The sequence below is a fragment of the Acomys minous genome, assembly GCF_964271855.1.
Source record: "Acomys minous genome assembly, chromosome: 1".
NCBI classification, from domain to species: Eukaryota; Metazoa; Chordata; class Mammalia; order Rodentia; family Muridae; genus Acomys; species Acomys minous.
Window position 1 is genome coordinate 70,013,868 of NC_140483.1, and position 16,507 is coordinate 70,030,374.

At 51.8% G+C, this 16,507-nt stretch overlaps 1 protein-coding gene across 3 annotated transcripts in view; it reads left to right on the forward strand.

Annotated features, from left to right (window-relative positions):
- Window positions 1-16,507, forward strand: part of GLI2 (GLI family zinc finger 2) — a 228,405-nt gene that overhangs the window by 38,727 nt on the left and 173,171 nt on the right. For 2 of the 3 annotated variants that reach the window (XM_084774666.1, XM_084774667.1), the window contains exon 2: window positions 15,658-15,842. In XM_084774666.1, the coding sequence (XP_084630792.1) occupies window positions 15,689-15,842 (154 nt within the window). In that variant the 5' untranslated portion in view covers window positions 15,658-15,688. Of the gene's footprint in view, window positions 1-15,657; window positions 15,843-16,507 lie in introns of those variants that run through there. The other variant, XM_084774668.1, reaches the window with a different exon arrangement.

The following is a 16,507-nucleotide window of genomic DNA, read 5'->3' on the forward strand; positions in this document are numbered from 1 at the left end:
CTTCTCCCTCTCCAGTGGGAACCTGAGGCCCATAGAAGAGAGACTTCGTGGCTTAAAAGAGGTACTGCTAGCTATGGGTCATGCTCTGTCCAGGTCGCACTGCCCACTTCCAGCTCTCAGATGTCAAGGGGAGCCCTGGGAAATCTTGGGGGTGGGGCTTCAGAGGCTGAGAACTGAGCAACAGGTATCTTGGCAGCTGAACCCCCCCCCCCCCCAGGGAGGCCAAAGGAGGGAGAGGTGTGAGGGACAGGTCCAGCTCAGTTTTGGACCACTTCTGGGCTAACCTGTGTGTGGAGGGATGCAGTGAACATGGGAGACTTGGCAGAGAGTGAGGCAGCCAGTGCTTCTTGCCTTGCGAACCCTCCATTCCTGGCTGGGCTCCCCAGAGGGGCCCTGCCCTCCAGAGTCACTGCCCTCAAAGTGAGCAGTGGGATGGTTGATTCTGGAGGCAGGGCAGTGTGTGTGTGTGTGTGTGTGTGTGTGTGTGTGTGTGTGTGTGTGTGTGTGTGTGTACAGGCGAGCACAAACCAGTGAGTGGGACTCAATTATTTTTGTTACTGTGACAAAATGCCTGGCAGTGGCAGCTCTAGGAAGGAGGAGTTTGTTTGGGTTCACAGTTGGAGAGTGCAGTTTGTCGTGAAGGAGAAGGCATGGTGGGGGGGGGCGGGGAGAGTGTGAAGCAGCTGCCTCCCCCCATGTCTACACCCTGAAAGAGAGAGAGAGAGAGAGAGAGAGAGAGAGAGAGAGAGAGAGAGAGAGAGAGAGGAGCACTGATGCTCAGCTCTGTCTCTGCCAAGTCTGGGACCCCAGCTCATGTAATGATGCTGTCTCTATTTAGGTGTCTTCCCCGCCCCCCTCCCCCACTTAACCCAGTCTTGAAACTCCCCAACAGATGAGCATAGATGTTTATTCCCTAATTGAATATAGGGAACTTGCCAACTTGACAGTTTTAACCATCACAGTGACCGTGGATAGAGTTTACCATGATGGGCGTGAGTGAATCCGTGGTGTGAGCAGGAGTGTGACTAGGCAAGTGTGTGTAGGTGTGAGCCAGTGCATGGTAGCATGTGTGTGAGTGTGGGTAGATGACTGTGTGTTCATGAGTGAAGCTTGGGCTGTTGAAAACAGGTTAGGAGTTGGCATGCACCAACAAGAAAGCATGGGCTGTGTGTCATGCACCCATGTTGCCTGTGCAGGGCGTGGATGTGGGGTATCACCTGTGGGCCCACTGGGTGCTCTCTCAGCTCCTCTGGCGTGTGTGTGTGTATGTGTGTGTGTGTGTGTGTGTGTGTGTGTTTGTGTGTGTGTATGTGGTGTACATGTGTGTATGAATCTTTTGCGTGTGTGTGGGCGCACATGGAGGCCCACGTTGATGTTGGAAATCACCCTCTATTGCTCTTCATCTATTCATTGACAGAGGGGTCTCTCAGTCGAGCCCAGGGCTTGCCTAGATGGCCAGTCTTGCTAGGCAGCTTGCTCTGGAGAAACCCTGCTCTTCCATGTTTGGCTGGAATTCCAGGTAAGCCATGCGCATCCAATATTTACATAGATTCTGAACATATGACCACATGTGACCTTTGGTCCCCACTCTTGCGCAGCAAGCATTTTAACCACTGGGCCATCTCCTCTAGACCTTTTACTGATGCTCCTGTACCTCCTTGAATGGGGCTGAAGTGGGCTTAGGGGCCAGGAGGCCATAAGTGTTTACCCCTGTGTCCCCAGGTAATCCCTGGGCTTAGCACAGCTGGGAGCAGGATGAGGTGCCAAGACACAACTGTGGAATCTTGGCAGACATTTCCTCTGTAGGATGTCCAGTCTGGGGAGACATCGGTGAGTGGCCCATGGGCATCTACTGCCTAAGAGCTGGCCAGTGAGGCCGTGCCTCTGGAGTACAGGCTATGAGAATCCAAGCCAGGGTAGGGAACAGTACAAAAGCCAGGATAGGCAGGGTGGAGAAGACCGAGAACCTGTGGAGTGTGACAGTAGTGGGGGGTCTGTCTCCCACACTGGTAGACGTGTGTGCGGCCCACTTGTTGTGACACTGCTCTCAGGTGGGTTGACTGGTGGCTGGGAGGGGCGGGGATTGTTGGTAGTAAGGTAAAAAGCAGTTAATATGAAAGAGCCACAGCCACTCCATTGGTGGTCCTCCTGTGGCCCTGTGACCTGCAGAGCTAATGGTTGTAAGTGCCTGGGGTAGCCCGGCTTGGGCCTTGCCCTCCTCCGCTGGAACAGCTGATTGCTTCTCTTTGGTGGCTTCTTGGCAGCTCAGAACTGGCAGTTAAGACTCCTTATAGCTCCATTCTTGCCCGTGACTCAAAACTCTCCTCCCCCCATCCTAGTTCAGTCCCTGAGGCCCATGCCATCGCCCACACAGCCAGAGAAGATAATTAGGGGAGCTGAGAGGGCCGCCTGCCAGGTTCCCAGGGCAGGTGACGTAGAGCTGAGCCAAATTCTGGTCTCTGTGACAGGCATGTAAACAGTGTGCTCTGTGGTGTTTCTACCTCACTAGCGTCTGTGGGATGGGTAGGTGGAGCTTGAGGTGGGTAACGATGATGAGGTCACCTTAGGAGCCATCTTCCTTGCTTAGTGGATGGACAGCAGGGTGGGCGGTGTGGCCAGGTGGCCAGGCAGGTGTTTGGTCAGAGAGCCTAGTGATGCTTGATGCAGGCACCCTGGACCTCTTTTGCTTCCATGAGCTGTGTCAGGGATATCACATGGTTGGCTTAGGAAGATGGGGCTTTATGAATAACTTCCTGTGTTAAAAAAATTAATTACATTGTGTGTGTGTGTGTGCATGTGTGTGCGTGCGTGCATGTGGTTGTCAGAAGACAAGCTGCTGGAGTCAGTTCTCTCTTCCTACCGTGTGGTTCTGGAGGTTGAACTCGGGTTTTCAGGCGTGAGCCACCTCCCCAGGCACACTCTTGATTTTGCCACTGGAGGGAGTGGGTGGAGCCAAAGGTCTTTCAGGCTGGGTTCAGTCTACAAGTGCCTTTGCCTGATGCTGAAGTGAGAGAAAATGCTAGAGCCTTTAGGAGCCAGGCTGTCAGGAATCATACCCCCTTTGTGTCTATGCAAACCAAGATCTGATCACAGGGACAACTGTGTTAAGCCACAGATATATTTGCAGAGGATGGAGGGACATCTTTGCCACCTGTGAGGTCAGCGGTTCACACTTGCAGGAGAGTTTATCACCTTCTTCCCCCAAATACACCTGAGGTCAGGACACTGTGTCTCAGAAAGGTGGGCCACTTTTCTCAAAGTATGGGGAGACTAGCAGTTGTCATTGCCTCTAGTTGTTATATATGTGTGTGTATATATATACACACACGTGTGTGCATGTATGTATGTGTGTGTATGTGCATGTATGTGTGTATGTGTATGTATACACACATAAATGTATATGTATGTACACACACACATATATATAATTTATATATATAATTTTTTGAAAGAGTCTTATATAGCCCAGGCTGGCCTCAAACTCACTATGAAACTGAGGATGACTTTGATCTGTAGATCCTTCTGTCTCTACCTCTCCACGCTAGGATCACAGGCACATGCCGTCATGTCTGCTTTATGCAGTCCTGGGGATAAATCCAGGGCTTTGTGCACACAAGGTGAGTGCTTTACTCACCGAGCCCGTCGCTAGCCCCTGATGGTCTTGCACACTATATGAGCACTGCAAAGGCTGGACAGGGTGGCTGCACCACCTTCAGTTCGTCCCTGGATTCCCTGCTTCAGCCTTGGGAATGGCAGGGATTGAATCAGGATGCAAGATCCCTGTGGAGAAGGGACTGGTGTGCGTCAGCGTGCAGCAGAAGGTGGGAAAAGGCAGCCATTGCCAGTGTCTTCATTCTCCCCGCCCTATAGGAGGCTGTGGACTCTCGTGGCTGAATAACAGTCACAGGTGGCATTCATAGAGCGCGTTCTCTACTAGGGACGTCATAGCCATTGTCCAAGGTACTCTTTACAGAGGGAAGTTGAGCAACATCAGTCTAGCTTTGGGTCAGGGATGTATTCATAGCTAAGTTGGTACAGTGTTTGCCTAGCAGGCAAGAAGTCCTGGGTTTATTCTCAGTATGACATAAGCTGGATGCAGTGGTCCATGCCTGTTATCACAGCACTCTGGATGTGGAGGCAGGAGGATCAGAAGTTCAAGCTCTTCCTTGACTACATAGTGAGTTTGAGCACCGTTTCTCAAAAGGAGGTGGGGAAAAAGGAAGAAAAAAAAGTGTAGCTTGCCCTAGGGCACACAGCAGATAAAAAGAAGCAGCCTGGTTCCTTGAACTGTCTAGGCATCGTATGTGTGAGTGTGTATGTGTGTGTGCGCGTGCGCATGCTCATGCATATCTCTGTGTGTGTGTCATTGGTGTTTATGTTTATGTAAATGGGAAAGAAAACAGCTTGCTCATCTCTCTGCAGCATAGACATCACTCACGGGGAAGGAATGTGAGCTCCCTGCAGGTTGGCTCTTGGTAAGAGCATAAACATCCTTAGTCTGTCAGTTTCCAGAAGGCAGGGGTCCCTCAGCTCTTCCTTAGCAGATCTTTCTGGAAAGGGGAGCATGGTGTGAATGAATAGAGACAGACAGACAGACAGACAGGCAGGCAGACAGACAGACACACATATACACACTCACTTTGTGTGTTTTGATGCTGGGAAGTGTGTGTAATGACTGAGCCTAGCTTGCTATGTCTCCTCTCCTCCTTCATCTTCCTTCCTGGGGAGCACACAGCTACCTCCCCAGAAACTCTCCCAGATGAAATGCTGTCAGCGACAGCACCGAATAAGTAGTGGGAAGGAGGGAGGGAAAAATAGAAAGCAATAAGAAAGAGGGAGAGGAGGAGGAAACAGCAACAGCAGCTTGGAGGGCAGCCCGATTGGGGGACCCCTTCCTGTTTACCTATAAAACCTTGCAAGCCTTTAAAAACAAACAAACAAACAAACAAACAAATAACACCTCAGCAGCTCAGAGAGTTCAGTCTCTTACCAGGGCCCTTTGCTAAGTGGCAAGGCCAAATCCAGAACTCTCATCTGCACGGCCCTGGGTAAGCTGTCTCCCATGTCCCAGGATGCCCTTCTCCTGGTCCAGGCTCCCATTATCCTCTCCGGTGGTCCTTCTCTAGTGGGCTATTTCCCTCCATCCCATCTAATACCTTCTCCAGAGTTTGGAAACTGTGAGGTCATGCATCTGCTTGACCAGCTAGAGGGAAATTAGGGTCTTGCACGGGTGTCATGGAAAGTCCCATAGAGTGGGGGTAAGATGATGCAGACCCACACTGTTGAATGTGTTAGTTCTTGCTCAATATCCTTCTGTGGCGCCCTGGGACCTTCAGCCTGAGCATCGTAATGTATGCCACGTGTAATCAGATTCCCACTGAGACCCCAGAAGGATGTTGGCTTCCCTGGTACAGGAGGTTGTAAGATGCTGGGAACCAAACCCAGGTCCTCTGTAAGAACACAGGCACTGGCTGTCTCTCTAACACCCCCCATCCCCCCACCCCCTCATCCCCTCACTCCCCCACCCCCCAACCCCCACCACCTGCCAACAGGGCCTTCAGAAGGTCCATCAAACCAAGGGGGCTCGACTCAGTGCTGTGGGGAGTTTTCCAAAGGAGAGACAACAGAGCCAGCAGCTACTACAGAGCCATTTCATTTTGTCAAGAAGCACAGGAACAGGCAGGGGACCAACCTTTTACAGGGGAGTGTGGATGGCAGCCAGAGCCCAGGATGAGCTCGAGATGGTTCTACAAGTCCTTTCTACTTAGACAACAGAACTTTGCATATGAAAGCCACTTAAGGGCCAGCTTCATCCCAGGGCCATCAGCTGTTCTTGACTATATAAGCTGACTATCCTTGACTGTCCTTCAGAGAATTTCTGTTTCTGCCCCTGAGGTCTGCCCAGCACCTTCTGAGGTCATGAGTAGTCAGGCAGGCAGCGCTTTCCTCTGAAGGACCGGGTCAGCAGTTGTTAGCAGCCACTTGCTTCGAGGTAGCTAGTTGTAGACATGGCCTGGGGACAGTCTAGGAGATGGCTCAGTTCAGAGAGCCGACGCTACTGTTGGTGTGGCTCTCCATCCCAGGCCACCTAGAGCGTCCAGGCCTTTGTGTCCCATGACACAGAATTGGGGGCAGGCACACATGGTTAGAAATAGTTTAGTAAGACGGAGGAAAGCAAGCACCTCTGAGGATCAAGTGGGCTGACGAGCTGAAGGGATGGCCCCAAAGTGGCAGGCCACAGGTTTACGACTTTTCTAGGTCATTTATAGCACTTGCTCCCCTCACATTAAGATAGAAAGAATCTCACCACGTAGCCCTGGTCAGTGTGGAACACGCTCTGTAAAACAGGCTGGCTCGGATGTCTTTTCTTGGGCCGGCTCCGTTTGTCATGTGATACATAGATATATAGAAGGGCTTCTGGTTGTTTCTCTATACCTATCTTCCTTTATATGATAATCTTTTTACTATTACATGTATAGCATGTGTGCGCGTGTGTGCGCACGTGCGTGCACGCCTCTGTGTGGCATGTGTAGAGGTCAGAGTCCATTCTCTCTGGTCACTGTGTGAGTCTCAGGTATCAGCCTCAGGTCATCAGGCTTAGTGGCAAGGCTTACTACGTCACTCCACCAGTCTTCCTGCGCTAATCTTTTTTTTTTCTCCAAGACAGGGTTCCTCTGTGTAGCCTTGACTATCCTGGACTTGCTTTGTAGACCAGGCTGGCCTTGAACTCACAGTGATCCTCCTGCCTCTGCCTCCCAAGTGCTTGGATTAAAGGCTAATCTTGATATATATCTATATCTATATCTATATCTATATCTATAGATATATTCCCTGTTCCTGCCACAGGGTCACACTGAAACCCTGACTTGTGATCCATTTATTAGATGCCATCTTGGTGCCAAATAGTGTGACAGAGACGGGGGCTTAAGGCCAGAGGGTCGAGGCACCCAAAGGTACCAACAGTGAATCCAGTGAACACTTGCATGCAGCCTGGGTATGAGGTGACATGGCCTGTACTCTAAAGGAGTTGATGACAAAGTGGGGTAGGTGTTGGGAAGGGGGGGGCGTGAGTGCAGAGGGGAGACTGGCGGGGCCATGAGGATATCACGCTCCGTTCTAACCTGCTCTTTCTTGACGTTGTTTATTAAGGATCCTTTCCTCCCAAGGCTTCTCCGCCTAGCCTCCAGCCTTTCCCCCTTAGGAACCAATATTGGTCTACTACTGTATGGCTTCCTCCACTCAGGCTAGGGCTCAGTGCCCCAAGATAGCTGCAGGTACTGCACACGAGGACCCCGGAATCTTGTGCTATTCTGAGTCTTGAAGCAGTGGGCAGCTGATTGCCAGGCTGTAGCTGAGCCATGGCTGAAGTGGACACCAGAGCTCCAGGCAGGGCGTTCTCAAATAGCTGGCTTGGGATGTGACCTGCGGAGGCTGGGAGAGAGGGTTGAGTATGAGGCCTGTGGGGTCCTGAACACAGGGAGGAAGACTGGGACTGGGAGGCCTGGATTGGGTAAGGGCCAGGCTCACCTGGAACTGCATAGCAGGCTAGCCTGGGCTCATGGGTCCTGCCTCATGGAGGGAGATCCCAACCAATCAGATCCCATTAGTTTCATTATACTAAAAAGATAGTCTACGTGGCAAGGATAGGGTTGGAGCACTCAAGGCAGGCAGGATGCTAAGCTGGTGGGGACAATGCCTAGGTAGAGAGGCACGCACTGGTGGTGCCTGTGAGGTGTGGGGAGGCCTCCAGCCTGGCAAGTCAGAGCAGAGGCTGAACATGGAGATGCCAGGGCCACACACACAGGCTGAGCTTGGGTCTCTCTAGCCTTGGGAGGCAGAGCCCCACCCTACACCTGCAGCGAGTGCTCTCCCAGCCCTGCCCTACTCCCACCTCGTGACCTCAGGCCTGGAAGACTTGCTGAGGGGACCCCTCCCTTTCACATATGGTGGCTGGTTCACAACTCAGGTGGTTTGGCTCCTGTCAGCACCCTGACATTTGCCCAAGTCTTGTTTTCACCTAACTACAGCTTCATACCATATTCCCTGGGGCCCCAGCCTGCCTGTCTCACATCGGGCCTAGGAGTTGGGAGTGGCACCCACCCTGCCAGGCTAGGTTGGGAGATGACGTGGCTGACAATTGGCTTTGCTGCAAGTCAGATGGGAGGCGCTGGGATAGTTTCCTTTGCATTGAGCCACTGGTACAGAGACGAGGTGAGACTGAAGGTCATTGTCAATACCTGACTCTAGGGATGGAGGGAGAAGGCGGAGAGGAATTGGGCCTAGGGATGGCTCCATCCTGGGCAGCCGCAAATCTTACTCAGCCGCAGAGCCTGTGTACTGTGTACTGAGGTGCTAGACAAAGCGCGCCTACTGGTGCACCAGTGGCGTGATTGTTAAGGGAGTAACAAACTGATTTTTTAACATTGGATTTGAGGCCTGGTCTGAAGAGAGGAATTCACGTCTGGTCCCGTAAGCCTGTTCAGAAGCCTGTGGGTCCTTAGGAAGAAGGCTTAGTCAGGAGCCAAGCCTGGTTCTTAGCACATCCTGGGAGGGACGAGGCAGCTGGTCACCTTTCCCTGTAGCTAGCACAGAGCTGCATCCTGAAGAAAGCCTTTGAGAATTGATTGAGATCACTTGGTGTTAGAAGTTAGAGGAGGTTACAAGTTCGGCTTGTCCTGGGTCTGCACATGTTCCTCAGTCCCCTCCGCCCCTCATCTCCATTGTGTTGAGTTGAGGACCTGGCTTTTCTTGCTCTTAAGAGGCTGTGGCTTGAGTTTTGTTCCTTACGGGCACAGGAAAGCCACTTGCTTGTACCTGACCCTAAAACACCATTCCTTGGTTTGAAGTTCCACCTGGGGAAAGATGTTTTTAATAGTTCAAAGGCCTCTAGTCCTTTTTCTTTTTCTTTTCTTTTCTTTTTTTTTTTTTCTTTTTCTTTTTTAAAGACAGGGTCTCTCTACATGGCCCTGGCTTTCCTGGAACTCACTATGTAGACCAGGTTGGCCCCCTATTTCCCATAGATCCATTCCCATAGGATCCCATAGATTATCTGCCTTTCAAGTGCTGCGATTAAAGGCCTGCATCACCATGGCCAGAAAGCCCCTTCCTTGTCTTTTAAGTGGCAAAGTCACTTTTTTTTTAAATCCATCACAAGAACCACTGGGTGTCCCAGAACATAGCAGATACAAAGTTTCTGCATCATGCACTTTGCATACTGAAGTCTGGCTTCACTGTGTGAGTTAGGATTAAGGAAAGGTAAGCATTCCTATGTAAACTGGTTTCCTCTTGTTAACCTAGTGTCGGTAGCACTGCCCATGACAGACATTACCGGTTAACTACTGCATCTTCCATGCCAGACATTATGAGTTGATGGTTCTATCTCTCCCAGCATACCTTCAACCCAAGCATTCCTCAGAATGGTCAGTGGGCCATAGAGACTGAGACCTGCTGGCTGCTCTGTTCTTGTAAGAACTAAGTCTTGAGGTGACACTAGCAGGAGGAAGGGGTGCTTGCTGAGTACCCTGAGAGCAGCACTCCTGAGCTCAGTTAGACTCTATGTCAGTCATCAAATGTTGAGTCAGCCTGTGTCCAGGTGAAGAGAAAGAGTAACAGATGCATAAGCAAGCAGGACAGAGGAGCCACCATTTTAGGGGGCATTGGAACAAGTCCAACACCCTAGCCTAGCCCAGCCCTATGGGAGTTCAGTATTCCCGGAGTAGGAAACAGCGTAACAAGCTCAAGCTTCAGAGGCTGTGGGACAGTGGGTGAGCTTGAACCAGCGAGCAGTACAGGTCTGGAAGTGGGGGCCTTGGTGCTGCCAAGGGATGCAGACCTCTGTTCCCAGCGTGGTACCTTCTCTGATAATCCTTAGTCCTTGCTGCTCAGCTTGTCCTCAGCTGAAGAAGTCCCAGTCTGTTCCTGGCATCTTTGCAGCCTGCTCCCCTGCTGAGGACTGTCCTAAGCAGTCTGTTTTCTCTCCCCAGGGCAGAGGCCAGCCTTGTTTTCCCTTCCAGCCTCAGAAATACATAGCACTGCCTTAGCCCCTCCAGCCCCGTCTAGGTCTGGCAGGCAGGCCACACAGTGCACCCTTGTTTGCAGACGTGGCCTCTGAGTGTGGTCCAGTCCTCTGCTGAAAGGGGTGTCAGGGAGAGACTGTGGCCCTCTGGATGTCAAGTCCCTGAGGGAGGAAGGGCACCTGACAGCAGGGGTCGGGGTCAGAGGTTGGGTTTTACCTGGATTCTATCTTACAAAATGCTACCATACTGTGTTCTCGGCATCTAGCTGGGGAGACTGAGGCCGGGCTATTTGTCAGAAGGGGCCTTGATGGAATGCTGCTATCCAGGCTCAGACAGAGTCTCTCCTGACGCTGTGCGGACTCTGCTTGCCCAGCTTGGGAGGAAGGCTCTGTTCCTCTCTATTTTACAGATGGGGAACTTGAATCTTGGGGCAGAAGTTGCCTTTTGTCCAAATGAATGCTCTATCTTTGGTGTCCATAGTCAATGTCTGTAATGGTCTGTAAAGGTCGCCTGCTATCCTGGCCTCCTTCTGGGACTGTGGATTAGGTACCTCTGGTGTAGGACGCTGGGTCTGGAAGTCCATGGTGTTAGTGGAACACAACGCATGAGTGAGGAGGCACAGGGATGCCAAGACAGGAAGTGCAACCAGCCTGAGTAGGGAACAGTGGGGGTTGGGATGTGTCCTCAAGCCTGGGCCAGCAGTCCTCCCCACAGCTTCTAGAAAGAAGGAAACCTTTCTGATACTCATCTCATCTCATGGAGGAGGCCTATACTTCTTGTCAGGGCCCTTGGGGGCCCAACCCCTGCCCAGCCAGTCAGTGAATTAGGGTTAATTACCACTTTCTCTAACACCAGCTCACTAGCCCAGGGGCCTTGCAAATCCAGGAGCTTTTGTACTCGGAGAAAGAAATTCAAGGGGCTAGAAAGAGGCAGGTGCATCGCCTTGGGGCTGGTTTTTTTTGCTTGGTACGGCTGCTACCTGCTGCAGCGCTGTGTGTCATTCTGTAACCTGCAGGTTTCTGGGTTAAAGCTTGAGCTGAGGGGTCCAGGCTAGCCAGAGTGGGCTGTAAAGGTGATACATGTAACTCTTTGTGACAACATATCCGTGATGGGCGTGTGCACTTGTACTGCTTGTGTTCAGTGAAACGACAAGTGCACGAACATGCATGTATGTGTAGCCAGATGTTTGCACATAGCAGACATCTTTGTATCCGAATGGTGTGTTGCATACGCTGTGTGATTGCGCGTGCCTGCATTCCCATGTGCTCGTACATGTGAGTCTGGGCATGCATGCTGCCTGGCTGAGATCAGAAGGGACGTGAGCGCGCCGGGGTCTGTGGTGGTTGCATTGGCTAGGAAGGGAAGGTCCTGCCTCCCTCCTGGAGGTTGATTTCACCCCCAAGAAGCGCTCATGCCTGTGACTGAACCAGAGGAGTTCAGAGGAGACCTCAGGTGGTGGGAGGTCTCCAGGATTTCAGGCTTCAGGGTGAGTTCCTCATTCTGCCGCGATTAATGGTATTTTTGTGCCATTCTTGGAAGGCCCCTTACCCTGTCCCATGCCATGGTCCCCGTGGTCCCCGTGGCACCTGGTGTGCTTGTCATTCACCGGCATGCTGTAAATGATGGAGTGGAAAGCAGGGCTTGTGGAAGACACCACTTACAGCAAGTGCAGCTGCTGCGAGGCCAGAGGCACCATGCTTGTGGGACTGTAATACCCGAGCTTTCTCGCTGCACACCAAGTGCAGGGTTGGAGGTGTGTGTGTGTGTGTGTGTGTGTGTGTGTGTGTGTGTGATGACTCCCCAAGTGGGGAGCCAAGGTGAGCAGAGCTGGTATTCAGTGACATGGAGGATGCTGGTAACAGGCTCACAAAACTATGACCTATTGCCCCATTCATTCCTAGAGGAGACACTGTTTCCTGGAAGGAGTTTGCTCTCGGGTCCTGGGTCTCAAACTCAGGTCCTTAGGCTTCGTGGCAAAGCCTTTACCCACTGATCCCCTTTTTTTCTGGCCCTAATAAAATATTTCGCCCATAAAATCTTGTTCTAAGTGTAGCTTAGAAATTACTTGGAGACTGACAGCGCTGCATGGACACCTCACTCGCGGTCCTGCGCGTGCTTGTCATACAAACCCCTTGAAGAGCTTTCTTGCTTGCTCGGTTTTTGTGAGACAGGGTCTTTGTGTGTGTCCCAGGCTGGCTGTGAATGCTTGGACCGCTTACTTCCAGGCGCTGGATCCGTGCCTGGCTTTACATGCGTGTTCTGCTGAGTCCTGCATTCATGGAGAGCTGGGGAGATGGCTTTGTTGGTAAAGCGCTTGCCTAGCGCTGGGTTTGGATCCCCGGGCTTAGAGGCACTCCTCTGTAACCTGATACCAGACAGGGGAGTCCCTGGGGCTCCCCTCCAGCAGTGTATCCAAATCTGCAAGCTCCAGGTTCAGGGAGAGACCCTGTTGCAAAACCATCATCAACATCAAACCACAGTAATTGAGAAAGACACCCGATGGTGACATATGGCCTCCACATGCACCGCTCCTTCCAACACGTGTGAACACACGCAAACGCATGTGCAGTGTCTTCTTTGCGTGTTTTTCAGGTTCTCCAGACCAACATCTGCATGAGAGGTCTCACGGGAAAGCCCATGAGGACTCCAGAGGGCCTGAGGCCTGGGTGCAGTCTCTAATGCAAAGGGGCTCTCCTCTCCAGTGCGGGCCTAGGCTCCCCTTGGTGTGGCAAATTCCTGTGGAATGCACAGGCATTTCCAGAGCTGTAAAAGAAAGTGGGGGGTTGACTTTCCTCCCCTGGGGTGTCCTGTGCCTCTCAGACCCTCCTGTGAAGAAGCTTTTGTGTAGCCTGTGGGAATCAACCTAAAGAGACCATCACTCCCCCAGCCAGGGCCTGGGAAGCCATGCACAGACCCTTCCCTGCCTTTCCCAGGTGGCAGGAGTGGGGGGTGGGGCAGGTGGGGGCAACGACACAGGTGCAGCCTGGGGAGTGAAAGTTTCAGCTGGGGACCCAGGGTGCCTGGTGTTTACCCAGAAATTGAGCTAATCCCACTAATGCCAGTGAATTATGAAGAATCTTGGCTCTCTCTCCTGAGGAATCCTTCCTCTCCTGTGTGACAGAACTAAGAGGAGGGTGGCATTGACTTGTAGGGCGAGGCAGGGGCCTGGCGCATCTGCGAGGCAGGGGCCTGGCGCATCTGCCTGGGCTGTTCTCTCAGTCACCTATGGAGAGAGGTGTCCCCTGAATCCTAGGTGCTTCTGTGTGCAGCTGTTCCTTTTACTCAGAATCTGTTGCTACAGCCTGAGCAACGAAGCCCTAAAACTTGTGTGCTTATGCCATGTTGGGGTGTCTGTGCCCCCAGAGTTTGTAAGTGGCAGGTCAGACTGGAGGCCTGCTCTGCCGCCTTTGTGAGAAGTGGCCCCACGAGGCTCATCACCCCCCACTGAACCCTGAGATTACCTCTCAGTGAAATTTGGGCTGGCCAGATGCTGCCACTTGTCAGGATGAGACAGGAGTGGCCTCAGCTGCCACAGGTCAGCCTTCCTGGGTCTGCATTTCTAACAGGACCACCAGAGACCAGGAGTAGGGGAGCAATGGGGGCTCATCCCCTGCTTTCTTTCTCCCCTCCCCTCCCCTCCCCCTTTAGATCTCCAGGCTCACATCAGCAGGGCCTGGTCCTCTTGCTAGGAAGATAAGGTATGCACAGGGAGCCAGCCTCTCCTTCTGCCTGCTAGAGGCTTAAGCCTTGGTGCAGCAGAACCCATCAGGAGGAGGAGCTCGTGGTGATTCTGTGGTTTAAGAATGTTTGCTGCTCTTTGAAAGTACCCCAGCTCAGTGCTTAGGCCCCGTGCCAGACGACCTGTACCGCTAGCTCCAAGGAGTCTTGTGCTTCTGGCCTCTGAGGACACCTGCACGCATCCTGCAAGACACACGTGCATACACATAATTAAAAGGAACCCAGCAAGACACTAGAGGAACTCTGAGGTTGGGAATGTGGTCATGCCCCAGCCCCATGAAGAGGGAGGGAATATGCTGATACCTTATTTTTATTTTATTATTATTATTATTACTTTTGAGACAGGGTCTCTCTGCGTAACTCCAGCTGTCCTGGAACTCAGTATGTAGACCAGGCTGGCCTCAGATTCCCAGAGACTGGCCTGCCTCTGCCTCCTGAGGGCTGAGATTCAAGGCATGTGCCACCTCACCCAGTTCTGGTCCACCTAGTAGGATTTACAATCTCCCAGGAGACAACAGGCATGGTGATGTGGGGTGTCAGGTAGATTCATCTTGTGACTGATGCAGGGCTTCGACCAGGGACTATCCAGAGCAGGGGGACCCTTGGGGAAGATGGCATCTTAATGAGGTTTTGCAGGTAAAGGAGAAGTGTATTCTTGGAGAGGTGCCACTGGCTGCTTGCTCCTGGATGCAGCAATGGCTGTCGCAGCCCTAATAAAGGGAAGTAAGTAGTGACCTAAGAGCAGCTCAGGTGCCCTGATATGGTGGTGCTTGTGGCCAGGCTAAGGGACAATGTCAGAAAAAAGAGGTTTCAGCTCTTGGCTGGTGGCCATTCTGATAGTAGGACGCCATAATAACAGCTTTTATTATTTTATTATTACTGTATGCATGTGGCTTGCATGCCGTGGTAACACATACGTGCTGTCAGGACTTCGGGGAGTTAGTTTTCTCCTCCCACCTGAGCCGCACTCAGGCTACCAGGCTGATGCAGCAAGAACACCTTTACCTGCTGAGCAATACCACTGGCTCCAAAGCAACAGATTGTAAAGATAGCGTAAGCCAGGCCAAAGGCTACACACTTGTAATGCCAGCACTGAGGAGTCAGAGGCCTTGGATACATAGTGAGCTTTAGGCCAGCCTGGGCAAGGTGAGCCCTTATAACAGTGGTTCTTAACCTTCCTAATACTGTGACCTTTTAATACAGTTTACTCATGTTGAGGTGACCTCCAAACACAAAATAATTTTTATGGCTACTTTTAACTGTAATTTTGCTAATGTTACGAATCTTAATGTAAATATCTGTGTTTTCAAATGGTCTTAGGTGACCCCTGTGAAAGGGTCATTCAAGCCCCAAGTGGGCCATGACCCACAGGTTGAGAACCGGAACCACTGCCTTCTAGCAAGAGAGGAGACATAAGCAAAGGGAGAATGAGAACACGTTCAAACAATAAGTGATTACAACTAAACTCAACAAATGGACATCCAAATGAATTAACCAACGAGGGAGGCGGACTGTGGCCTTTGTGGAGAAGGGTGTTATCATTCTGGGTTTTTTTTTCCCTAGACTTCAGGCTCTCTGTTTTGTTTCTCCAGCTCAGGTGGTTCTCTCTTCCTGGATGCTCTCGTCATTAAGAACTTGTTGTCGGGATTTTTTTTTTAAATATAGATTTAAAAGAAAATGACCAAAACGCTCTGCTGTTGTCCCTGTGGCCATCCAGAAAGCAGACCAGTCAATTCTCAGGATGACTATGTCAAAAATTACCAAAGTCTTCCCTCCTCGTGTTAGGGGACTGAGTGTGAACTTCGTTGCTGTAGCCTGTGTTCCGGGGGCTCTGGGTTGGCATTTTCCAGCTGGCTTTGGGTGCGATGGTGCCATGGCTGAATGTGTTTGTCACTTCCTCCAGGGTCTGCCACCCAAGAGTATGAGCCGCTGAGATGGAGACATCTGCCCCAGCCCCTGCAGTGGAGAAGAAAGAAGCCAAGAGTCGCCTTTTGGAGGACAGCAGCTTCCCCGACCCAGGGAAAAAGGCCTGTCCTCTGGCGGTGGCCGCTGCAGCAGCGGCGGCAGCAGCTGTAGCAGCCCAAGGAGGTACACTTTCTGTTTTGCACGCTTGCAGAGCAGCAGGGGTGTTTTTCACGAGGTCATTAGGATTTAATGAGTGCGCTGGCCCCTGTCATCTGGGAGGCATGCTGGGTTTATGGAGGGCAGTGCCCCTGCCCCAGGAATCCCAGGCCCCAAGAAGGTCTTTTGCAGCTTACTTTGGAGAGCTGGTTGTCTCAGACTCTGGCGGCTGGGACCTGAGCAAGAAGAGGAGGAAGGGAGGAGAAAATACTGGGGCAGCTGCCTGGCCGCCCTGGGGTGTGTTCAGCTGGCACTGGGAGGTGTATCCCGAGAGCTTTTTGCCTCTTGCCCGCTGAGGACTATTTCAGAAAGTAATTGTCTGCCAATGCCTGCTGGCTGTAATTAGAGGGTCAGGTATGGAATTTACTATCTTAGGTGGATTTCTGGCCAACTTAATTACAACAGAAGGGACTCCACGGGCCACAGCCTCTCATTTCACTGTCCCTAAGAGAGATGTTCTCCAGTTTCCACGGGTCCGTGCCAGCATCCCGGTTGGGGAGTTTGGCGGGAAGGTGAGACCTCCCCTTGTCACTGGGCTGTCCATCTGGAGGCCACACAACTATTCGGCCTCAGAGTGAAGAAACAGATTTATTTTCTGTTCCTTTTAATTCAAGCACATTTAGTTATGCCCC